General features: G+C 37.5%; 4 protein-coding genes across 12 annotated transcripts in view; 2 read left to right on the forward strand and 2 right to left on the reverse strand.

The window, feature by feature from the left end:
* Positions 1–71: 71 nt before the first annotated feature.
* On the forward strand, positions 72–17,174 carry LOC124632569 (DNA-binding protein Ewg). 7 transcript variants are annotated; one of them, XM_047167447.1, is made up of 14 exons: positions 72–206; positions 2,930–3,098; positions 3,917–4,067; positions 4,827–4,951; positions 5,296–5,469; positions 6,172–6,334; positions 6,687–6,799; positions 7,261–7,377; positions 9,494–9,682; positions 10,052–10,174; positions 10,393–10,528; positions 10,905–11,020; positions 14,956–15,102; positions 15,630–17,174. In XM_047167447.1, the coding sequence occupies exons 2-14, from the start codon at positions 3,006–3,008 to the stop codon at positions 15,669–15,671; spliced, it is 1,689 nt and encodes a 562-aa protein (XP_047023403.1). In that variant the 5' UTR covers positions 72–206; positions 2,930–3,005; the 3' UTR covers positions 15,672–17,174. The 7 variants fall into 7 exon arrangements, with proteins under 7 accessions (XP_047023403.1, XP_047023417.1, XP_047023427.1 ...); XM_047167461.1 differs by having other exon boundaries at positions 14,968–15,102; XM_047167471.1 differs by having other exon boundaries at positions 6,196–6,334.
* A 1,856-nt stretch (positions 17,175–19,030) lies between these two features.
* On the reverse strand, positions 19,031–20,622 carry LOC124632620 (cytochrome c oxidase subunit 5A, mitochondrial). The gene is made up of 2 exons (XM_047167515.1): positions 20,276–20,622; positions 19,031–19,531 (listed from the first exon to the last, which is right to left on the reverse strand). Exons 1-2 carry the CDS (start codon positions 20,407–20,409, stop codon positions 19,210–19,212), a joined length of 456 nt encoding a protein of 151 aa, XP_047023471.1. The 5' UTR covers positions 20,410–20,622; the 3' UTR covers positions 19,031–19,209.
* Positions 20,623–21,380: 758 nt separating this feature from the next.
* Positions 21,381–23,997, reverse strand: LOC124633467 (bifunctional arginine demethylase and lysyl-hydroxylase PSR). The gene is made up of 3 exons (XM_047168700.1): positions 23,812–23,997; positions 22,068–22,771; positions 21,381–21,985 (listed from the first exon to the last, which is right to left on the reverse strand). Exons 1-3 carry the CDS (start codon positions 23,882–23,884, stop codon positions 21,602–21,604), a joined length of 1,161 nt encoding a protein of 386 aa, XP_047024656.1. The 5' UTR covers positions 23,885–23,997; the 3' UTR covers positions 21,381–21,601.
* A 267-nt stretch (positions 23,998–24,264) lies between these two features.
* Positions 24,265–25,610, forward strand: part of LOC124631812 (kinesin-like protein Klp10A) — a 57,274-nt gene continuing 55,928 nt past the window's right edge. Inside the window, exon 1 of one of the 3 annotated variants that reach the window (XM_047166443.1) lies at positions 24,265–24,692. In XM_047166443.1, coding sequence (XP_047022399.1) covers positions 24,632–24,692 — 61 coding nt within the window. In that variant the 5' untranslated portion in view covers positions 24,265–24,631. The remainder of the gene's footprint in view (positions 24,693–25,610) is intronic. The other 2 variants (XM_047166424.1, XM_047166433.1) reach the window with 2 other exon arrangements.

Below are 25,610 nucleotides of genomic sequence, written 5' to 3' on the forward strand. Positions count from 1 at the left end.
TTTATACGGTCCACATACCGCGCTTACCGATCGATACTAATGGAGGACTCGAATTTTTCGGGGACTCTTGTGCACTCCGTAATTTTCGTGAATTCAGTGTCTGGACGAGTGCAAATGTCTTAAAAAGTGTTGTTTTGGACGGGTTACATCACAGCAAGTTTGCAAGACTTCTAATTGGATTGCAAAATGTGCTTCAAATCACGCAGGTGCGTACGCAGCCGTAGTCTCTCCATTCTGTCTGAGCCTGCTCGAACGCGCGACTCCCCTTCATGATGGCCATTCATTTTGGCTTATCCTTTACGCCGCCGCAAAGAGCTTGCGTCATGTCATGCGTCTTCGAAACTGACCCGTCGCGGGGCACCATGCACCGTATAAACAAAACATCAAACAAAATGCGTCATTGGTGTATGCGACTGCATTTATTCGCGCGTAAAAGCCTGAAAATTGGAAGTTGCAGTGCAAAATATGCAACTGAAAAATAAAGATGGATCCCGAAATCATAATTTGGTGCATAAGACTTGTATCGTTCTGTTCAAGACTAGACTATTATTTGTCTAGCTAGATAGTCGGTATGTGGGAAGCTCGAGTATTGATTTTTCTGAGCTAGTTGATGCCTACACAATAGAATGGTCCAACATTTTACATTTCGTACATAGCTTTGATATTTAAGTTTACCAAAGGTCGGCAATAAATGATTCCTTCATAATGTGGACAAGAAAGCCGTAAAAACCAATTCCATCTTGTGAGTCCAGTCTTGTGAGATATCGTATTTTCCAATAAGATTCATTCTGACTTTTAACACAGAAAAGGAATAGGAATAAAAAGGGCGACATTTTCCTCAATGGAAGTAAAGACTAAATCCTGGATGTGAGGTTCAAATTCAATTTGGAATCACTATAAATGAAAAAGTCGTATTATTCTATTCTAGGCATATTTTGTGCTAGGTATAAAGGTCAGGGGTGGCTGGTGAAATGTAGAGCAGATTTTAGGCTTCCTAATCAATGTATTAAATGTCTTGGTAGCTGTGGCTATGAGATATTTTTCATTGGGGCAAGTCATTGACCTTTTATTGATTTTTCTGACCAAGCATCAGTCACTTTTAGATAACTCAGTTACCCATATTTTAGGCAGAGTTAAATGAGGATTATCAATACTGAACTACTAAAATATTATTTATTTGATAATGGAATTAATTTAAAGAAATCTAATATTTAAAATTCCTTAAAGAATGGAAATCATGTGTTATTCATCAAAACTTAAGTATCATATTAATGAAACTGTTCTACTAATAGCAATGCTTAAAGTAAGAAAAAAACACAATAAAATAATTTTACCACTCAAACATTATGTAAAGAAATAAGACACAAATAGACACATAATAAATCTTCAGTATTGATCTAGTACCAGACACTACAAGGCCAGTACTTTACTATGTTAGGTAAGACATAAATACTTAATAGCACTGCCATTGAGTCCAATAATACAAGCTTGTTACAGAATAACTTAATATTTAAATAACACTTTGTTATTTTATGAATAGGAACATAATCTGCAGCTCATTCCTTCTCTGTATGCGAAAAGGTCGGTGCCCAGTGGCAAAGTAAGAAGGCTAATGATAAATTGATCTGCAGGTGTTTGGCTATGTTCAATACATCTCAAAAGCAGTGCTGATCATTAAAATAAACATCAGTTTCTTCTGAATTCCTTGCATTTATTTACAATAGTAATGTATTGTAATTACATAATACTCAATTCAATAAAACACTACAAAGTTGGCTACAAATGGGACTATACAATATACATACTGTTAGTTTTCTGGCAGGGAAGTAGGTTTTCTATAATTTATTGTTGGGCTGAACAAAAAATGTGCATCATGAACTAAATAAGAAAATGAAGTGAGAATGTAACATGTTTTAGTTCATCTATTAACTTTGGAAACCTTAGGCACATAATATAATTTAAGTATTTTTCTCTAAGAAATAAAAGAATTACACAGACACGAACACTGCAACATATAGGTAACAATATTATTTTGTTTTTCAAATTTAATTTGCTCAGGTTTATTGAAACCTGGTATTTGTAGTATCTTACGGGCCCAAGCCAAAGTGAGATACTAATTTATTGATGTGATAATTTGAGATGATGAATTTGGTACTGCACTGAAATTATTGTCCAGATCTAGCTGTAGAAATTTTCTTACTATACGACATGTGTTTAATATAGCTGCTTTTTGTAATGTGAGGTAAGTAAATTTAGATAGATTGAGGGCATTCAGGCTATTGAAAATTTGTTTTGGGATGACGCCTGTAGTTGAAATAACTATTGGGACTATTGTTACGCGGTTCATTTTCCAGACTCTAGTTATTTCTTCTTGTAGTTCTGTGTATTTCCTGATCTTCTCTGTAATCGTTTTTTGTATGTTGTTTGTATTTGGTACTGCTATATCTATTATGTTATTTTTGTTCTTTAAAGGATAGCTACTTTTGGATTGTTGCAGTTCTACTATGTTATATGTTTGCAAATTCAAGTCAATACACCAGTAAGCTTGAGTAACAGACAGACACGTTAATTATTCACGGGTTAAAAAATAAATAATAATTAACTATTATTTATTTTTTAACCCGTGACACAAAAGAAGGCCATTGTGTGTTATTCTTAGTTGGTCTGTAAAATTAGTGTTCCAGTGTTGATTCTTAGATATGTTTCATCAAAATCGGCTCAGCCGTTTGTAGATATATCTATTTTGTCAAAAGATTAGTATCCTTCTCATGAGCACACAGACACATGCACTTCTTGACTACATGCTTAGCACCTAAAATTAAACATCAAACAAACCCCTATGAAAAATAGTCACACATCAATTCTGCCTTTACTAAAACAGTTACTGAACCAAGCAGCCCCTAAAAAATCTTAAAACTTGGTTTCTCAGGTCATAAAGCTCATCAGTTGAAGAGAATCGATCTAGCGTGGCGGGGGCACGCAGAAACCCGGTGGGTAACAACCCAATGGTCCTGGAGATTGGGGGGCAGGACGAAGGGGACACAGACTACGCCATGAACTCTGCCGTCAGCACCGAGTCTATGGATATGGAGGGGGAGGTAAGACTCCTTGGAGCTATAAACTTTTTTTTTCTCTAAACAGCCAGTGTGACTGATGTGAAAGGAGTTCCGGATTCTATCTTCGATTCGAGTGTAAATGATTTGGTACTTAGTAGGGTTTTTAAACTTTACGTGAAAGTCCAGAAAATGATCTGACCACAAAAAAAAAGAAATAAAACACCTACCTATATAATTCGCTGCTGTTGACATTTATTTCATGAGTAAAAACCGACGAAAGTGTCCTCGAGATGTCTGTGAAGATTATTGATTTCGGCTTAAGAGCGTGACGACCGATCGGCTAAATGCTTTTGAACGAGTCCAACGAAGTCTGAAATAAGGGTTCTTTTTTTCACTTCGCGAGGGTGACATCCTGGCAATAAACAAACTTGATTTTAACTCGACGTAGACTTTGTTATTTCTATTTGCAGTCGTAAGAAAATCGATATCAAAGATTCTAGTGTTACAAATGCTAGACAACTTATAAGTATGGCTTCAAATCGCCCCAACTTTGTTCTTTTGTTTACGAAAGTAATTTGCCGTAAGTTTTCAATTCGCTACAAAACGCCAATACATAATTATTTGTGCGGAATCGAATACTAATAAACTCTTGACACTAGACTCTCGCTAGACGAGTTGAGAAACTCCAAGCTTCTCTTTAGCGATTTCTGCCATAAAAACTACTAAACTCACTCGGATAAAAAGTAGCCTATAGCCTTCCTCTATAAATAGGCTATCTAACACAGATTTTTTAAAACCGACAAGTGGTTTAGTTCCTTATATTACATATATACAGGGTATAACAGTAATTAATTCCTCAGGACATGTCACAAGTCGACGGCTGCCTGAGCGGCGCGTCAGACGACGATGACGACTGCGCGTCATCACCGGCCGGCTCCAACTACGACGATAGCGCCGATCTCATCAAAAACGCTATGAGCGATGAAGTCACCAAACAGCTGGCTGCCGCTGGTGAGTTATAGTTGACGTACAATGATGACCCTTCTTGAATGTTTTTTAAGAACGAAACAGTTATTTGCACCTGGGTGTAGGAAACAGTAAATAAATGTTTCTTTCTCTCAATGTCTTCGGAATGAGATCTTATTTCGCATGAAACAATGTCAAGTTATAAACGTGGTTACACCTTGTGTCAGTTTATTCAATAGTTTTTGTGTGAACCAGTATTTTACTTTATTTTACTTCTTTTTTTTAATTAGTACAAGTAGGCATTTTCACAAAAAAACCTTCAAGAGAATACGGCTTTAGCACGCGGTGTTACCAAGGCCCAAGTTCGTGACCTCGCCGCGTGCCTGGCTCATGATAGGCTCAGCTTGCATTAGAAACTATTGTCGATAATATACACGTGAGCAAAGCCTTATGTAGTACTCGTAATTTGAGCAGGTAAGTGGTAAGTCTAGTAGCGTACAATACCTACTCTTGAAATTAGGTATGTATTATTATTTAGAAATCATCAGCCCGTTGTAACTTAATAAACCAATTAACCCTCATTAATCTTCGCGAATAGATAGGAGATCAGTTTCGATGTTTTAGATCTTGTAAATAAACATTTTGATAGATCGTAAATATTTATTTCCGTACACTTAAGGCTACCAAAAGGCCTTTAACCTTACTATCTTAGCTGAAATCTATGAAACAAAGTGATCAAGTTGCCCCGGTGCCTTAGGGCTTGTAACCTCTTTTCCAAGATTTACAAATGGCTCAAACCGACAGGTCCGGTAGGCATGGCGGCCGCCGCCGCTATCGCGTCCTCCAAGAAGCGCAAGCGGCCGCACTCCTTCGAGACCAACCCCTCCGTCAGGAAGAGGCATCAGAACAGGCTGCTCAGGAAACTCAGAGTAAGTTTATTATGATTTGGTTTTCCACAGCATGAATATGCATTTTTGATTTATGAAAGACCTGTATCCGCCCAAGGTTTCACCCGCGTCCCGAGGGAAATCCTTCAATTAGGAGGTCACATCATGCATACAATTAATATTAAAATTACGAATAATTTATTTGAAACATGCCTTAAACACTACTTGTATGTTGTCAACATAGGCCAGAAGAATTACTGACCTCATCCTCTTACGGCTCAACTATAGTCGTAGCCACTTCAAGGACACTTCACAAGCCTTTTACAATAAAGATTTATTTATGTCAAAAGCTAGCTGAATTCTAACACAAATATCTCCCTACCCAGCAAACTATAGAAGAGTTCGCGACCCGCGTGGGCCAGCAAGCCGTGGTACTAGTCGCTACTCCAGGCAAGCCCAACACATCATACCGCGTGTTCGGCGCCAAGCCGCTAGAGGACGTTGTGAGGAACCTACGCTGCATGATCATGGAGGAGTTGGAGAATGCGCTCGCGCAACAGGTAAGCGGAGCTCTAGAGATTTCTTTTTAAATAAAGCCGCCAATAATTACTTTATAATTTAAAAAAAAATCACCTACCATTGTTATTTCTCCACCACCCAAAGGTAGACTGGGAGAAAACGCCTAACGCGTTAAGTCCGCCATTGTACAAAATGTGCAAGAGTATTAAAATTAGAACTTAAGCTATGCAATAAGATGTGTAGAAATGAAAATTGCAAATTATGTGTTAGCAAGCCAACTAACTTATATAACTGTACATATAGACTGTGAAAGAAGTGCAAGCGTATCGTAAGCGTATACTCAGTGAGGCTGCGTTCAAACCAAATTGATTGTCAGCCGCTAAATGTTAGCATCTTTGCATATTACGCAACTTGTCGTCGGTTAGATGTGAACGGAAAAATCAATATGTATGGAAATACAATAAACTGCGTGAGGTTCGCTCTCATTCGGCGGCTGAGTCAGTATTATTTGTGAACACAGTCTAAGGGCTGATTTTCCAATCGCCAGATTACTGTTATCTGACGAATATGTTTGACGTTTTGACAGATTTTGTATAGAAAATATGTCAAACCGTCATATTTATTCCTCAGATAGAAGTTTAACTGATGATTGAAAAATCACCCCAGAGACGTACGTGGTTTGTATATTCTTACGATACGAAGCTACATAAGTGGCGAGCACACTGAGCTATATAACGAGTCAGTTCGGGCTGGGCGGGGGCCCGCAGGCGCCGGCGCCGGCCTCGGACGACCCGTCGCTGTTCGAGCTGCCGCCGCTCATCATCGACGGCATCCCCACGCCCGTCGAGAAGATGACGCAGGCGCAGCTGCGGGCGTTCATACCGCTCATGCTTAAGTATTCTATGGGTGAGTGAAACGTAACAATGTTATTGTAACTACAGGCAAAAAATTGCTTCAAAAGGGATGCAATAAAAAACTAAGGATTCAAAATGAAGGCTGTGGAATCTAGCAATTTCAATTGATTCAGGCATTTAAGTAATCTACTTTCACATTTTAAGTAAAAAAAAATATGAACTATTCTATGATTCCTATTATCTTCATAAATCGGTTTTGTTAGTTCTATGGGAAAGCGAACAAATCGCTTCATAATATAGACTAGTTTTTGTAGGACTTTCACAAATTGGCAACACTTATTTTCACAACCTCTGAAAAGACAAAATACCTCTGAACTTACACTAATCACATATTAATTCCATAGTACGCGGCAAGCCGGGCTGGGGCCGCGAGTCGACGCGTCCGCCGTGGTGGCCCAAGGACCTGCCCTGGGCCAACGTGCGCATGGACGCCAGGACTGAGGACGAGAAGCAGAAGGTATGCACGACCACACAATATATTGCAGCTATTATCAGGTCAGTAGCAGAGTATCAATAAGCCAATCAGAACTAAGAGTTCTTTCAAAGGTGGAGGGTTTATGTGTATTGGGGGTTTTGCCGATAGCCGTGCTTACCACGTCGTATACAGCGCTGAATGTGGGATATTTTTTAGCCTATGTGGTCTTGGCAAGGGATTTAATGTCTCACTTGGTTCTGTATGTTGGTTATGCCAGTAGGTCGCCAAAGCCTCGTCCGTTTTCATCAGAGTTACAGGCAGGTGAGGTTGACAACTGGGGAAGGATGGTGCTCGTTTTCCCCCTTACACCTATTTTTTAGGCTGTTTATGCACACTCATAAGTAGGAAAAATCTAAACCTATTACTAATCAAACTATAGCTTGGCCTAAGAACAAACTCAACACCAAAAAAGCATTTCACCTTACCTTTCCCCTATTTCACAGATGTCATGGACCCACGCGCTGCGTCAGATCGTGATCAACTGCTACAAGTACCACGGCCGCGAGGATCTGCTGCCCGCCTTCACTGAGGAAGACGAGAAGGGTCCACCCACACAACCGGTTAGCATATCTGTGTACTATGTTTTTTTTATTTTTGAGGGTGGTATTTGGGAAATCATCAAATAACCTTCCTCTGTGGGTGCAGTCTTCTTTCGAACAATCTTACGGCTTATTGGCAGGGTATCTCTGTAGGTAGGTTTTGTGTGCTGGTTTCGCTCGTAAAAGGAGCAACAAACAACAAGCCGACAGTCTAGATTTACTTATTGGTAAAAAAATGTACAAAGCTTGATTGATTCATAATGTAGAAAATAGGATTACATATCAGATTTTATGCCGTACATAACGAAATAAAGGCAAATGAAGGCGAGAAGGTCGCATAAGGTAAGCAAGTTTAGCAAATAGCCGTTGTTTATTTCTACAAAAAATAAATAATACATAATAATACACTGAAACCAGCCTACATTGTTAAAAGAATTGTAAATAGTTAAGTAGTAAACTCAAGGCTAAAGTGTGTCGATAAAAATGTCTAGACTTCTCGTGTCCTACATTTCCATAGCGCTAGATTGCCTTCATGACGCTATCCTTGTAAATTATTAAACTCTTTTTCAGTATTTAAGCAAACAATTTTGTATAGGCCTAAATTTTCAAAGTCTAATCATTTATAGTGTCCCTTATTTTTTCAACAAGAATTTCTGTTTCTTTTGCAAATAGAAAAGCAAAAGGAATTCGCGATAACTATGTAAACTTTTATGGTCATTAATCTTAAATAGCTCTCAATATCAATAAACACAATACAATAAATAATAAATCTTATTATCGCCACAATCATATCGCGTGCGTCAGTTGGATTGTTCAATTTACAACATGGGAACCGAATTGACTACGTCACGAGTCGCTGTTATTAATCTAATTTCTGTTCTAATTTACAAAGAAATTTAATTGGCCATAATATGAAGAAGTTTTCCTACTCAAGAAAATGTAGCTCAAGCTGATTTATTTTAAGAAGTCATTATTTATTCGCTCCATTTCGGCCTGAAGAGCCTCTAACAAAGATATCGTAAATCCACCATTGGTAAAACGACAGATTGACCTCGTTTAGCCAATATAATCTTCTTTACATAATGTATTACTTTTCCTAAGTAAGAAAAACCTATATTTTTCCTTAGAGGTGTAAAGTGCGTCACAAACTTACGCCCACATGGCTAATGGTAACGGACTAATTGGCAGACTGTTACGTCATTTCACTCTATAATCCGATCAATGAGTATATTTTGTGCTTCCGAAAATATCTTTATGTAGGGGAAAATTATTAACTTAAGGGTGCGTCCACATCTGGCGAATGCGCCGCGAATGCGCAGCACGCGAGCCGATCGCGAGCTGTCCGCGAGCTGCGCGCGTGCATTTTTGTTCGTGCGCCGCTTCTGCGCCGCCCGCGCGCAGCTCGCGCGCGACCTAAGCGCCGCACGCGAGCGGCGCGCAGGCGGCGCGCGACGTCTGCCATCTTCGATAGTACTGAGCCAATATACGGAACTGTAAGGGCGAGAACTGATTGCGCGCAGATCGCGCGCCGCTCGCGCGCTCTATACGAGCCTTGCGTGAGTTGCGCTAAAGAGGCGCACCGAACTATTGCAGTGACTGCACGCGCGCAGCTCGCGGACAGCTCGCGATCGGCTCGCGTGCTGCGCATTCGCCAGATGTGGACGCACCCTAAGAAATGTTCACACTCAATTTGTTACTGTTGAACAAAAAAAACTAGAATAATAAGTCTAGGATAAGCATTTTTATGCTTGACAGTGTTGCACATCAGTGGAATTACGCCATGACACAACACACTTGATACTTTACATTTGAGAATTTTTATTGTATATGTAATTTTAAAATATACATTAGGTCTATACGCTTATGTACCGATTTCAGCTGCTCTAAAACTGTGTCTAAATTATATTTTACTGTTTATTAATGCTATCTCACATGGAATGCTGCCTGGATTTGGTAACCTATTCAATTTTATACAAACCTTTTTACTGTGTGCAACCTTACCACCCTTTATAAACTACTATTACTTGTCCCACAAATTTTTTGCGTAATACCACAAATCTATTGAATTTTTTTACTAAATTGTCGCCATAATTGGTTCGGTTTCCGTGTCCGTTCGTTCGTACCTCCCCGCGAACAGATCTCGGCTTGCATGCCGAACGCGAACAACAACACATCGTCGGGCTCGTCGTCCGGCGCCGGGCGCAGCTCTCAGCAGCAAGCCGTGCTGACGTCACAGCAAGTCTGCATCGACCAGATGACGCTCGCCGATGTCGATGTACGCAACTGTGATGATATGGCGGTCGTGACCACCACTCACTTGACAAATGTTTGTCGTTTTGTTTATAAGCTTTGCGTTTTACACTTAGATTTTAATAGTTAATGTTAATGATATTTTGTATTAAGGGTGCGTTTGAAATAAGCAGGCAAATGCTCATTCTATCCGCGTAGTAACAGAAAAATAAAAAATGCTTGTTTTCTAAAGATTTATTGTTCAGTTTGATCTCAACGCACCCTTATATTAATTACTAGTTAATAACTTATCAAATAATGGTTTCTGTAGATGAAATGTGGTTGCCTGTTTCATGCATGAACAATTTAGACACCAACAATTTTATATGAATTATTCACAAGTCTGAATTTATTTTGTTATCATAGACATTTCTTAACTAAGCAACTTCCTCCCTATGTTGTTCAGATGTCGCAGTACGCGCCGGCCGTGCTGCAGACGATCACGAACCCGGACGGCACGGTGTCGCTCATACAGGTGGACCCCAACAACCCCATCATCACGCTGCCAGACGGCACCACTGCTCAGGTGGTACGTAACATGCTCAACATTACACATTTTGAAGCAAAACCTTGTGAAGCGACTGGCTTCCTGGATACTAGGGTAAGTAGTTTTAAGGCTACCACACAATACGCTGGACCTGGGGCCGCCGTTTGAAGTAATTTAAGTGAAGTAATTCCCTATGAGGCACACATAGTAAAGTTTAGAGGGCTATCATGACTAAGATGATCGTGTCGGTGTGTTCACAGATCCACAGCGGCGAGGGCGGCGCGGGCGTGGTGCAGACGCTGGACGGCGAGGGCGCCGTGGTGGACCTCAACGCCGTCGCCGAGGCCACGCTCAACCACGACGGACAGATCATACTCACCGGCGAGGACGGACACGGTACCTAAATATTTGTACTATTAGCATTTCAATGACGTCTTCAGTGGCCAATGCTTCCATGTCAAGGATGGTTCTAATTTAAACTATGTGATGGGTTATTGGCAGAAAATAAACAACATTTCAGGATGACCAGGGATTTAATAACATAATTCATCCAAACAAACTACTGATAATATCAGATGGTTCTGTCTAATCGTATTAGGTGATTTTTATTGGAAGCTAACTTTTAAAATGTTTGGAGAAACATTATTAACAGGTTTCTGCCACAACTAGACTCAGTGCGGTTCTCTTGCGGACTTACATTTGTTTATCAATTGCGTCAAAACAAAGACTTTTACGTTTTTCTATAGCAATAAATTTATAAAATGTATTGCAGGCTACCCGGTGTCGGTGTCGGGCGTGATCACGGTGCCGGTGTCGGCGTCGGTGTACCAGTCGATGGTGGCGTCCATGCAGCAGCAGGACGGCGTGTGCGTGGCGCCGCTCGTGCAGGTGCGGCCCAAGCTCGAACCGCCCGACTAGCCAAACCATGCCCGTTACACCACTGTCTTACTGGAGCTCTATAACCTGTCTGTACGATGTTTCGCGATTAGAGATGATGAGATGGAGCTTATGTCAAAAAAAGAAGGTAGTGCCATAACGGAAATTCGCCTAAAAAAGTAGTCAAAATGTAGGTCTGCGGGAGACGAGGAACGTTACTGTTTCCGGTCTTACTCGCCTTCTTTGGATCAAACCGGAAAAATCGTTGATAGATAGCGCAAAGAACTCGAAGACTTGTTGCTTAGAGTTCTTTCGCTCGCCAGTTCACTCGAACCTAATATTTTCTTTCATCATCACCTTCATCTCTCCTTACTCCGTGGTCAAAACTCAATCTCTAATCGCAAATGTAAGCCTGCAAAGGCTTATTTCAAACAAAAACATTTAACTTTGAATCGATGGATAGATAAGTTATAGAAGTCCACTATTAGTTATGCACAATTGAATAGAGTAGATTGCTTGTTGCCCATGTGTTTGTGTGGTTTACAAGCTGCGTTTTAAAGCCTGGTTTTATCGCAAAAGGGGTTGATTCCCCAACTATTATATATTATTCTGATGTCCTTTGTAATAAAAGTTAGATGATTTTAAAATAGTGAGAGCTTGTTGTTGAATATAATTGAAAAGTAATTTATGTATTCCTGTAACAAGCATAAGAAATTGTCCTAAAGTATTTTTGTTCTCTTATGTGGTCAAACCAAATATTTTACATCCACACATTTGTGGTATTATATGAAGAAGCTAAGTAGCTTCCTAATTAATTCTTTGGAAAATAGAGTTCCTTTGAAAAATGTTGCCAAAATTGGTTATTTATGACAGATTAAATAAGTAAGATAAATTATTTACATGTGATGTTAGTGTCATATTTATTTCTTCGATTATTTTAGTAATTGCGACATAGATATTTATTCAATTCGTCCACTAGTGCAATACACTACCCACTAGTCTTATAAATAAAGCATAGATGCTTCATAATATTAACACAGAAAATACTTTAAGTATACATTTAAATAAGTTAATATGACCTATTTACATTAAATAATATATCGAAACTGAAGGCGAGTTTCCTAGATAAATTGTGATATTTTTGTATATAAACGATAGGCGTGTATTATTGTCGATCTCGAAGTGCTAGTAAACTTTTAATAATAATTGTAACCCGATGGTACTAAAAATTAATAAGATATACTTAGATAGAGCTAGCTACTAGCCAAATACCAAATGCAACTATGCCTAAGATTTTGCTTGATGTCAGATTATATTTTGACGTTATGAAATTTTAAAAAGTACATATAAATGATAATGGACAGTTCATAGATTTTAATTAAATACAATAATGTTGACAATTTAGGTTTTAACCATATGAAACAAATTATGAGAGAATTCAAACGAATTCGATATTTTTTTTTTATAAATTGTGTGTTAAAAATGTTGTTTGTGCGAGATTTAAGTTACCAAAGTATAATGTTTAGTGAGCTAGCTACTGCCAAATGCATGGAGTTTGTGTCATAGTTTATTTATTGGTTTTGTAGCCCTTAATGTAGACGACAAATACGCTTCCTCACTTTTTACGAAACTTAGATCTTATATGCATGGAACCAAATATAATGTGAAAAGTAAAATTCTCTATGAAATAAATAATAGATTTTCAACTAATCCAGTGAATTTGAGAAGCGTATTTGCCGACTGCACGGGCTAGTATTAATATAGTCTTGTCTATTTACGTTGCAGTGCTTATTTTATTCCGCGTTGTATTTATTGCCTAGAACCTATTTTTTTTTTTGCTGACGTCCCAGTCATGGATTTTAATACCCAGTTGATGTTGTTATTTTATTGAAATAACAATATTTTTATATGCAAGATTTTTTAACTGTGCAAATATTACCGTTAAAATTGCGATTTAGAATTTAGAATTGCGAGTTAAAAGTGAAATTATTTCAAATTTTTGACTGGCACTTGTGTTGTATCTAGAAATAATATGAATGTTGAAGCATTTAATAATTGTCTATATGTATATTTTATTTTTATACTATTGAGAATTGATTTGGTTTGTGTTGTTTGTGATTATTGTGCCTGACAACATTTTAAACAATTGACTATTTCTAGTAGATTAAAGTGCGACGCGGACGACTTACTTTTTGTACGATCTAGTCTGTGGCACACTAATTATATGCATGACTGTATAGCAGATTGAAGGCAAAAAGAGTACAATTAAAATATAGACCAAGTATTTGTCTTTAGATAAACTATACATAAATTGCCGCGCTATGTGCCAAAATCTTATGGATTTTTTGTGCGTCTGTATACTATTACTACTATACAAGGTGTTGATTTGCATTTGTGCCATACTTCAGGAGGAGGGCATAAAATACGTAAATAATCGATTGGAATTACAGTTTACGGGAAATACTTAATATGCGCTGCTTTTTATGTCATTGTAATGTCATAGTATTTCAGGAAATAATCCAATTTTATGAATGAAATTCGTGCGTGATCGTTGCGAATGCTTTGTGTTTGCGTTTGTGTGAGGGCGCAGCACAGTTTTGAGGCCAGTAACACACGCGCCGAGTTTGAAAACGGGTAGGTGGCATTGACGAATTTCCGAAAAAAAAAAAAAAAAAAATTTTCGTACCAATTTTCTTATTGATTTGGGTCGAGAATCATTAGCATAATTACGTCTTTGACTATGGCACGGATGCAAATCAACAGCTTGTATATACTGTTTTCACACACTAAAAACTTCGCCAACAGAACGTTGTCTGCGCCGCACCTAAAGCTTTGTATTTATTACAGTTTGCCATATAACTTACTGCCATAATAATATAGTAATACGTGCCAAAGACTGTACCGAGTACATCACATTTGTATGACATGTTACCCTTTAGTTGCTCTACTATGTTTTTATTTAGTTATGTTTTGTGCCTCAGAACAAAGTTTCAATAGTAATTCATTTTCTATAAGTAATGCCTTGAAGGTTTACTATAAATACAAAGTTATAAAATAATGTAAAGTGTTATACATAGTCTGTATATTTGACAAGTTCTGAGGCACAGCTAGCATTGTATATTTTATTTTGAGTTGAACCCTGTTATGTTTTGTGTTGTAGTATTTGTTACAAATGCTCTGATACGACACTGACTCATATTCATTAGGCACTTACAAAGCCGCAAATTATGAGCACGTTATCAACAGTTGACGATTAATTTCTTTTTTCATTATGAAGAGTAGAGAATGCTGGCTGGACAAGGTCCGTATCTATGCGAGCGAGTTACGATACATATAAGTTTGTCTTGCATAAATAAATGTTACGACAATTTGAAACAAGATGCAAGCAATAGTCAGTTGCCGATAGCATGCACATTCACATGGATCACCGATCCTCAAGTCTCAGTATTAGATTGCTTGGTGTCGTATGAGGGTAAGAGTTTTATCTTGTGTTTACGTGTGACGCAATAAATACGTGAATGTAATGTTTTGTTTTATTCGCACGATTCGATGCTTCACTCACTGTTTGTTCGCATGACAGGTGTGTATTTTTTTTTTAGTTTTATTTTGCTGCTTGTTATTTGTTTTTTTTTTTCGTTTTTGTAAATTAAGTAGAAGTAATTTAGTGATGTGTTGTTAGTTTAATTTTGAGTCCTAGAAATCATTGTGTCCCAATTTTTAAAGTTTCTTGTTTTAAAATGTGTAGTTTCTTCATGTCTGTCTGAATAAAGTCTGTTCAGTAGTAAAAGTAAGGAGAAAATTCGGCGTTTCAGAGCCCTACACGCCTGTCCTTAAATGCCTAGATTTTTGTAACTCTTTCCTATAAATAAAATTTGGTTTTGAAGCAGTATAAATCAGGTCCTAGGGCCAATATATCTTGTTTGGCCGAGTATTATATGCTGGAACAGTTCGGTACGCAGGTGGAGCAGGGCGAGACGCTGGAGGCGCTGGGCATGGGCGGCGGCGTGGCGCAGGTGATGCTGCAGGCGGGCGGCGACGCGCAGGTGCTGCAGGTGCTCAGCCTCAAGGACGCGCAGGTCCTCACCAAGGCCATGGTCAGTCACGTACTCTTATTAAATATGTAGCTTATCTTTCTGCGTAGTTTGATTTAAATACAGTAACAACTAGCTCCTTGATTCAACGCCATTCAGTCACATGTCTATAGGTGTACCAATCGCTTGCGATGTACACAATGATATTTAACGTCAATGTCGTGGTAAAATTACTATTGTAAGATGCGTGTTCAGTTTACAAACACGACTTCGTAGAGGCATAGTGTGCTGATGTTTGTCGAAATAAAGTATCATGCTGATGGTCAGACCGATTCCGGCTATGGCGGCTGTTGCTGCGGCCCTAAAGTGAAGTGCGTATCATTGGAACGAACTGACTGTTTAAGAGATTATTGAAGCCTATCTGTAATTGAATAAGTAACTATAATTTACTTATCAGTTATCTAGGGCATGCTAGGGTGCCAACATACCACGACATCGACATTATCGTTATCAGTCCTGATAAGTACTAGTCTGATTATTATGTGTGTATGTCCTAATTCCGTAAAGTATATCTATATGTATTGTTACAGCAAGTAAAGGCTGAACGCGACGCGGTGGTCGCGGACTCCTAGCTGCTAACCCTGGTGGCGTCGTCCCCGCCGCCCGACTCCGCCCCGGACTGCCCCGAGCTCCTCAGCGACGGCACATAACCCCCCGCACCCCGCCCCCGCCACGCAGACTCACCCAGCGACTATTACATATACCTCAACACGCATGCTGATTACAAAGGCGACGGATGACAGTTCCAAACATGAAAGTTATACGCACCAAAGGTGACGAATTGATTCACTATGCGACTCGGAAGGCGAGGCGTACGCAGCTGTTATTGTTATTCTAGAATGATCGGAGCGGTACCAAACGGTATGATCAAGTGAAGTCTAAAATCGATTAAACAAAAACTTAAGCCGCCTGTGGCGCAAGTACTGCGATGTTGACGCGCGGTACTCGAATTGGACGTTAAGTGTGCGGAGCCACCGTAACACCATTATTAACGTATAGCAATGATGTCCAGTGATTTCGGAGTGGTTTTGAATTCTAGAAATAAATTTACCATTATATAGGCTTAAAATTTTGCCATGAAATGGGATTTAAATTATTTGATTATTTCGATGTATGTAACTTATTAATTTATTGATATGAAAAATAAGACTAATTTATTTTAGATGCAAATCTAAGTTAGGTGGGGAACAGATTTGTGCAATATACACCAGTCGCGTTTTATTTTGTATAGATAATTTCTTGTGCGGTTTTATTATTCGAGAAGCATTCGTGCAAGGAGTTTCCTACATAAATATACGTAACGTAATAATTCATAACATTCCTGTAATTTTATTGATGCGAGTTTGTTGTACATTTGTTGTTTTATGTTTAGTTTAACTTATGTTTGTTATACCGCAACTATTTATTTATTTATTCTAGTCTAAACCAAGTCAAAAGAAACCTACTCTAGTCCGAGTGAAATATAGTTAAGAACTTTACCAAAACTTTTCTATAAGTAAGTTTTGTAAAATAAATGTAATTTAAATAGTCCTCTGTAATATAAATTCGTTAAAGAACAATATTATAATTCCTGCGCAGGGTTACCACATAGTTCATGAAGTTAGTACTCGTCGGTGTTTAACTCTTATAAATGTATAGACTTATTTCAATTTGTGATGTCTGTACGAAACTGAATGTAGACAGTTTCCTAGTCAAGTATTGTCCAGCATTCAACATTGGGATTCATTTACAATAATCCTATACTGAATAGGGTTTTCAATGTAATTCACGTTACATAATAAGGTTTATAGTCGGGACTAATGCGTAAGGTAGAAATTATAGAAAAGTACAAAAGCGCAGTTCATGAGCGGAATATACTTTTTATTTTAGTTTTAAAAGACACGAACGAATATTCAATTTATTTAGCTTTGTTTTAATTCGTACATATTTTATTTTTGTTTATTTACCATAGAACGTTTATGTTTTGTCCTCTATGATAGTATGATATAGCACAATTTTGTTATTAAGTACAATTTGTGATTGTAAATAATGGTATGACTGTGTGAATATGGCAATCATTAAAGTATTTACGTACATTCTCTTGTTTTTTATAAACTGTAAACCTACGAATTTAGCAAAATTTAAACAATTAATATTAATCAGTTTCTTGATCGCGTTATTCCCAGGAACTACTGGTGCTATTTAAAGATTTAGTGCTAGATAGCCTATTTATTGATGATGGCCAAAGGTGACTTTTATGCGGGTACGCGAACTACTTCCTGTAGACTTATTCAAATAGCGAATATACCCAAATTGCCGCTTACGACGTGTCCATTTCGACCGCGCGGCCACCTCATAATTTTTGATGAGACTTTGCCAGGAATTAGTAGTAATTTGTTACTTGTTTGTTTTTTGTTATTAGTTTGTAGTAATTTGTTATTAGTAGTTTGTAGTAATTTGTTATTTGTTACGCATTGTGGAACGGCTAAACCGATTTAGATTAATTTCGTGCCTCCTAGGGCCCAAGTCTCCTAAGTTAATAATGTCAAAATTGAATAGAAATCGAATCGCAATATGATTGCAATAGCAGTTTTAACCATATCGCGCATTCTGCTACTAATAAAGACCAATCGTATTCCAACGACACTCGATTGGTTTGCGATTTTGGTCTATACGGTAGTTTGCTCTACAATCATATTGCAATCGTAAAAAGTCTTGTCTGTACTGTACAGGGGCCCGATTCTCCTAAGTTAATAATGTCAAAATCGAGTAGAAATCGAATCGCAATATGGTCGCAATAGCAGTTTTAACCATATCGGGCATTCTGCTACTAATAAAAGACCAATCGTATTCGATTGACATTTGATTGGTGTGCGATTGGTCTACTATTTTGGTGATTTTGGTCCATACGGTAGTTTGCTGTACAATCATTTTGCAATCGTAAATCATTTGCAGACAAAATGATTCATTATTGAATGACAGAAAAGGATAAAAACGTTTATTTAAAAAAAAAATAGCGGAATGCCACATACGCTTCAATCGTAATCGAGTCGGGATCGGATCTCAGTCGAATCGAGTTGAACTTGAATCGTATGACGGTTAAGTAAAATTAGGAGAATCGGGGCCCTGTACAGTACAGACAAGACTTTTTGTTTTAGATCGATAAATTCGGAGCACAGGGACGTGGCCTATATATCCAGCATAGTAGACGTCACAGAGTACATTTGTATGTAGAAGTAGCCTACCTATCATCATGTTTATTCTGATGTATAAACTATACTATAGTTCGGCCATTCAGAGAATGCGTTCCTGACACGTCGCGATTGAACTGACGACGTAACTTTGCAATGGCGTTGCAGTTACGATAAAAATATTTTTGCTGGTTGTTTACCGTTTTAACAATTGAGGAGCATTAAAACAACATTATTATATCAATAATCAATGAATGTAGTTACGTCGTCAGTTCAATCGCGACGTGTCAGGAACGCATTCTCTGAATGGCCGAACTATAGGGAAAAATATAAAGTAGTCAAAGACTTCTAATATGTAGACTTATTAGCTACAGATTCCTTGAGACAATATTGTCCAATCCTTCCTAGCCAGTGGCAAGCCATTGTTCTCCAAACAATAGAGGGTCACATTATTTGTCATGTTTAGATCTCTTTTAACTGCTACAAAGGAGTCATCACTTCATAAACATTGATGTTGACATTTTCCTCATGCTGTTCAGTATTATCATTTTGTAACTGATGATTAATAAGTCACGTTTCTGTTTTATAAGATCCTCTTCTACTTTATTCACTTATTAAAAAACTATCTACAAACAAAAATCTACAAAAGAAAGTGATGTAATAGTGTTAATCTTTATTGGTAAATATAACATAATACTAGGTACCGACAAGACATTGTATAAAAGGGGTGACAGAAATCATAGAAAAATGAAACACATTCATAATTATAGCATATTCTCTAATGTATAAACATTAGACAAGCATGTCGATTTTCGAATGATGGAACAAGAATACTACTAGTTGAAGACGCAGCTTCCCACATTTAAAAGTAAAGTAAAAACTCGACAACAAAACTATTATACAAATTCTCTACAGCTTAATTTGATATTTAACGGCGACCTTACATGTCATAAACATTCTCTAAAGCTAGTTCTGGTTTGTCGTAGCCGAGCTCCTCTGGTGTCTCAATGCCAAGCTCTGTTAACGTGGGCTTAATTTCCTGGATGATGTAGGGGTAGATTTCATTGACTTTGGGGCCACATTTGTCTTTGCAGGCCTCGAGGAACCTGATGGCGAGTGCGTAGTCATTAACTCTCCTGCAGGCGTGCAGCGCTGCCTTGATGATCTTTGGGTCGGGGACAAGGTCCATACCGCACAGATCATTCATACCTTTGCGGATTTCCCATCCATCAATGTCTTTCCTGTTGAAGAAGAGCTCATATCTGAAAACAAAGAGATTAAGAATTTAATAAGAGATATTCTCTTTGAAAATAATCTAGATACTTAGAAATCTGTAATAAAGAAGTTTCCTTAATTTAGTACCAAACTTATATTAATCATAAGTAGAAATTTTGGAACAGGATGCAGAAAATATAGTATTATTTAATGGGACTCCCCATGAATTGAAAAAAAATGCATTCAATTGATTTGTTCTGACTTAACATTGTTTTGAATGCAGAACTGAACTTATGTAGTGCATGATTTTATTAAGTTATACTTAATTGCATTTGCATGGCTTGCTAAATTGGACCATTGGAACAGGAAAATTACACATATTTTTATATCAAAAGATAACAAGTTATACTACAGTGAAGGTGATCAATATATTCAAATAAGAATATCAATACTGAACAGGATTACTATGTGGCTGAAATTTTGGTCATGTGGCCTAAATATAAAAATCAATATTCAGCAGATAACATTTTTAGCGGCTGTATCTACAAATCAGTTGTTATTTTACTTAATACATGTGTAAATTGACAGGGAGCGGAGGTTATATACTCAAAAAATATTAATTTCATTTAATCCCGCAACATAATATCTATCCGGACTTCAGAATACAGAAACAGCCACCAAGTTAGACATACAACAAAAAATCCATCCAACTTATTGGAAGTAATAAATCACCGACAAGATTAACACAATTTTCAGTTACATAACGTCAAAATTTCCGACAAGAGGCTAACCTGCTATCGAAATCTTCATCGGATTCAACGGGGCCGCCGTGCGACCGCCTCAGGGGCACCACGCTGGCCCTCGTCGCCGGCACCAGGGACCTTCTCAGGACATTGGCCAGTGCACCAGAAGCTGATTTCAGCATTTTGATCAGACTTTACACGGAAACTTTAGCAAGGATAACAAATGGCTGCTCAACCATAGACTAAAAAACTAGAGTGCCAGTCGCTGCGTTTGACGTCTTTAGTGTTGCGCACATTTTATTGATTTTAGTAAGGTTCGCTAATGTTTGTGAAGATAGCTTGAAGCTCCACCCATAGTCCGAGAAACAATTAATTAAATGCACAAAAAAAACTAAAAGAAATAATGAAATTCTAAAATTTCATATTGATGACTAATTACTTTGGCAAAGAGAGCCAGGAGAATTTAGGGAATGACCTATCGCTGAATACTTGTAGAAAGCGTTGTGCACTGGTAGAGAACTTTGTGCACAGGTGAAGAACTTTGTGAACTGGTTGAGAGTTTTGTATACTAGTAGAGAGCTTTGTATACTGGTAGAGAGCTTTGTATACTGGTAGAGAGCTTTGTTTACTGGTAGAGAGCTTTGTATACTGGTAGAGAGCTTTGTATACTGGTAGAGAGCTTTGTATACTGGTAGAGAGCTTTGTATACTGGTAGAGAGCTTTGTATACTGGTAGAGAGCTTTGTATACTGGTAGAGAGCTTTGTATACTGGTAGAGAGCTTTGTATACTGGTAGAGAGCTTTGTATAGTGTTAGAGAGCTTTGTATAGTGTTAGAGAGCTTTGTATAGTGGTAGAGAGCTTTGTATAGTGGTAGAGAGCTTCGTGCACTGGTAGATAAGTTTTTATACTGGTAGAGAGCTTCGTGCACTGCTAGATAAGTTTTTATACTAACAGAGAGCTTTGTGCACCGGTAGAGAACTCTGTATACTGGTAGACAGCGTTGCATATTGGTTGAGAACTTTGTGCAATGATAGAAAACTTTGAATACTGGCACATGTCGCTCGTCCTCACAGTTAAGTAGGGTTTTATTAAATGAGCAAATCCAAATACATGCTTCATAATATTTTTAACATAAATTAATAAAACAAAAGATATACGATAATACTTTATTCATAAAGAATTGTGTTGTCAAATTAACAAAAGAAATATACTGTTCACTATGAAAACAACAAGTAAAAATTTTTTATTAGTCGTTATGTCTAGTAATACAAAACAGGCTTACACTTATGATATAAATTTCTATTTGATATTACCTCTTTATGAATATTGGTATTCATGATTACCTATGCAAGATATAAGGCGCTTTGGTCCTTCTACATTTTTCTTCGTCTCTTTTTCTTGTGGGCAGTAATGCTTTCCTGACCACTGTCTTCTTCCGAGCTGTCTGAGGAGCTGCTGTCGCTGTCGCTGCTCGACGAGCTGCTATTCGATGAGCTGTCTGAAGCCACGCCAGTGCCTTGACTCAAGTCCATGCCACTAGCTATCTTATACAAGTCAGGTTCTTTGGTCTCCAATACTTTGATCCACTTTTTGGACAGTTTCGGGCGGCCGCGAACGGTTTTGTGCCAGACAATCGGGAAGTTCGTGCGGCTGCAGAAGTTTTGAGTGACAGCCACCGTGTCGTCTAGGTTGAGGACCACGTGCCACCAGCCTCCCGGTACGAACACGGTTTCACCCGGCTTCTGAAGAATCTCCACCTGCAATAAAAAGATAATGTTCTGAACCTGTCTAACTCATACATGTAAAATATTGAATGAAAAAACAAAGTTCTATACATACAGGTTTAAATTCTTTGGGCCATGTTTCTAACTGTGTCTTAGGATAAATAAGTTTGAACCATGTGACAGCTTCGTCTCTTTGTTTCCCACCCATAGCTCCAGTCACCTTGATCAGTTCTCTAGGGGTCTGGGTAGGGAATAAGCACCATCTTTTATGACCAAAAACCAGAGCATTCCAAGCACTGGTTCCAAGAGGGTCTATATGGATACCAGTACCAGAACGCTGTGGTCCCATCACAAACCAACGATAAGGAGGTCTCCTTTCCTCACCGCAGTACTTAAACAAGTCATCCCTGAAATACAAGGGGGCTTCATAATCTTCCAAAAGTTTCTTTCTCCTCACATGCTCACCAAAACTGCTATCAAAAATATAAAGCGGACTGTCATCAGTCGTAGTCCTCATGTACTCTACATAATACTTCATTTTCATCTTAACACTGTAACCCTCATTGTCTTCACCACACTTAAACTTCTGGTTCCTATACTTTTTGGCAAGTCTATCTAAAGTCCATTTGTGATTTGCCTTCCAATTAGTCTGTACATTGGTTATAACTACAGGTTTGTAAATTTTTTCATATTTCTCTATAAATTCTTCAGGTGTCACCTCATTTTCACTGATTCTGTCAACATTGTCATTGCATTTGAGGAATTCGTCAAAGTTTGTTGCATACTTCAAGGCTGTCCATTGGTACTTGTCTGCTAATTCTGTAACAAAAATGTTAAAAAAGCTGTGAGTTATTTGAATTCATATTTCTTGTTTGTTTTTAGTTATGTAGGTACACTAGAATTACTAATGTCCATGATGTACAAAAATAATGAAACTTAACCTCTACAAATCTAGTAAATGGTAGCTATAATGACTATGAATAATCATTTTATTTTGCTGTCCATCCTCAAAATAAAACTAATCTAACATAAAGTTCATACAAAATTACTTCAGCAGAATACATAATAATCTGTTATTAAGTTGAGCTGCATAGTGCATGAAATGTGCAATCAATTATTGCTTGTGGTGTATTCTAATATACAACACAATGCACATAAATTATGCACTTTTCTCTATGGTTTATTAACATTGCAGATTTTCTTTCTTGGAGGGGGAAATTGAACTCATATATGAAAAGATATATTATATGTATTTCAAATCCATATTATATGTATGAATTGTTTGAATATATTGGAAGTGTAAACTAACTTGGAGAAACATAACACAAGCCACTTCATCCAGTATTATTTGTAATGCACTTTTAGGGTAGGTCCATTAAAGAAGTGTGCAGTAGTTTACATAGTAGGATACACCAGATTGACTTGAGAAATCAAGATTAAGTTACTTTTTATTTTATAAACATGCAACTCCTTTCATTGCACTCAAGGTTTCTTGGAAATCAGTTAACTAATATTTGATCAGATCATTACTTGTCCTAGAACTTTTAGTGATGATTTGATTGATTTTTCTGCGTCAGCCAGTGTTCTATTATCATGAATCGTGATGCTACAGGTTTTACCTTACAGGATATAATCAAGAAAGGCATCGTGATAAGCGGATACCACGCTTTCGAAGATCATTCTAGAATGCCACAAATTAATGCTTAATATTTAGTATTTTACTACTCTCTGCCTTAGGAATGTTAAGGTCGATAGTTCAGATTCAGAATTTTCATCAAAACAAATATATTTTGCCTGCATTAATGCAGCTTGTGGAAAGTGTGTCAATTATAGGAATAGGGCAGGGGCCGCTCACTCACCGGGTCTCGCTTTCCTCTTTACTTCCTTGATACGCTTTTTGGCTTTATGCGACAGTTTGTGCTCACTGTCCATTATTTTCTTAATAAAATAGTATTTTCTAAATATTTGTTTAATTGATGCGATTCCTTACAAAACTATTGAACAGCAACAGCGTTGAAATTGACAAATTGATTGACAGGAGGAGGGCTGGCTGCTTCTTGTGTTGTCTATGTTTCTAGTGATGTGGTTCTTTGATGTTTAGTTCAAACTAAGGTCATACAAAACACTGAATTCTAAGTTATCATCTTCCCTAGATTTTATTAAAAAAACGTAACCCAAATTGTAAGAATATAAAAATATTTAATTTTCTCTTAACTATAAGCTCAAAATTGTGTGGTCAAATTGTCACTCAAAAACTTTGTTTTTCCATAAATATTTTTTTTGCGACTGGCAACGAAACGTTTTCGTTTCGACGCATTGGCAAACTCACAAACTGATAATTTTAGAATTTCGCGTTTATAACCGAAATAATTTGAACATTTCTGGTTTTTTCAGTTTTTATTTACTTTATACATTTACAATTTTCAAATCAATCGCGTTCTTTTAAAAACCAATAATTTAAAGTGATTGATTTGACTCTTGTAGTGAAACAAATTTCAAACGTTCCAGTCTGAAGTGTGTAGCTAGCTCGATATAACTGTCAATCTGGGTGTAGAAATTTATTTTGTAATTTTCACCGGTTCTCATGTGTAATTTCTCAATGTGTTAGACTAATTTTGAACAAAGGTTCTTCGAGAAATAATGTTATTTAGTGTATGTGGTGCCTAAATTTGTGCGAAAATGGATGACGGTACAATAAAGATTCAGTCCGGAATTAATATCAACATAAAAAGAACAGATGGTAAGTGCTAACGTACTTAAAATATCCACAATTTGTGTGTATTTCCCTGAATCCGCTGGCGTGTTTGTCTGCGATGCAGTATGCTGCGGTCGATGACTTGAGGGTATCCTATGATTCACTTGGTAGGCCAAGGAACTGCTTTTACCTGAAGGCATTGGCAGTAAATTGATTTGCTATATCCGTTTGCCAATTATCTGATACATTATTACTCAAGAAAGTGAAAACGATTTGTTTGGTGTATTCATAACCAATTTTAGAAACTGATGTGTGTTCTGATAGTCTAGTAGAATAAAATTAAGTAGATTCTGCTAGAAATTCCAAAAAAATCCAGTTCCAATAGGAGTTTAAGGAGAACAGTATGAATCATCACCAGTACTTGACTAATTCTAACAGAATATTCAAACATGGCATTCATGACCTAGTCTTGTTATTAAACATGATACATAAAAATGTAAAAACTGATTACTTTCTGTTTGCTTCATGAAAATCTTAGCTACATCTGCCTTGTGCAGAGATATTTGATGTTTAACAGTACATAAATAGTGAATTCAACTTGTCTCATCGTGCAGTCTGACTCATGAGTAGTTCCTTGTAGATTCACCTATGTCCCAGGAGAACTGCTTCCTGCAACTATGTTTTTCCCCTGGTTCTAGACTACCCGTGCATCAAATTTTATAGAAATCCCTGCACAGATCCATGTTCTTATAACTGAACTAACTCTAGGGGTGAAAATATGAAAACATTACTAGGAAATCATCTTAATTTTGACATTTGTGGATGAACTTCAAATAAATCAACCACAATTAAAAAGAGTTGTAATTCAATGATTACAGCTTTAAAATACATGGTTTCTAAAATATGTACAATCATTTACCTAGAAATAACATTGTGTAATAAGCAAAACATTTAAAAAATGTC

Source organism: Helicoverpa zea, chromosome 1, assembly GCF_022581195.2.
Source record: "Helicoverpa zea isolate HzStark_Cry1AcR chromosome 1, ilHelZeax1.1, whole genome shotgun sequence".
Classification (NCBI taxonomy): Eukaryota; Metazoa; Arthropoda; class Insecta; order Lepidoptera; family Noctuidae; genus Helicoverpa; species Helicoverpa zea.

What these genes read in the sequence shown, in the direction of transcription:
- LOC124632569 (XM_047167447.1), top strand. Translation starts at nt 3,006, where the DNA reads ATGGTCCTGGAGATTGGGGGGCAGGACGAAGGGGACACAGACTACGCC. An exon ending in AGAATGCGCTCGCGCAACAG is followed by an intron (nt 5,470 to 6,171) that starts GTAAGCGGAGCT and finishes ATAACGAGTCAG; the next exon opens with TTCGGGCTGGGCGGGGGCCC. An exon ending in AGGTCCTCACCAAGGCCATG is followed by an intron (nt 15,103 to 15,629) that starts GTCAGTCACGTA and finishes GTATTGTTACAG; the next exon opens with CAAGTAAAGGCTGAACGCGA.
- LOC124633467 (XM_047168700.1), bottom strand. Translation starts at nt 23,884, where the DNA reads ATGGACAGTGAGCACAAACTGTCGCATAAAGCCAAAAAGCGTATCAAG. An exon ending in AAAGAGGAAAGCGAGACCCG is followed by an intron (nt 22,772 to 23,811) that starts GTGAGTGAGCGG and finishes TTTTTGTTACAG; the next exon opens with AATTAGCAGACAAGTACCAA. An exon ending in GGCCCAAAGAATTTAAACCT is followed by an intron (nt 21,986 to 22,067) that starts GTATGTATAGAA and finishes TTTTTATTGCAG; the next exon opens with GTGGAGATTCTTCAGAAGCC.
- LOC124632620 (XM_047167515.1), bottom strand. Translation starts at nt 20,409, where the DNA reads ATGCTGAAATCAGCTTCTGGTGCACTGGCCAATGTCCTGAGAAGGTCC. An exon ending in GATGAAGATTTCGATAGCAG is followed by an intron (nt 19,532 to 20,275) that starts GTTAGCCTCTTG and finishes CTTTGTTTTCAG; the next exon opens with ATATGAGCTCTTCTTCAACA.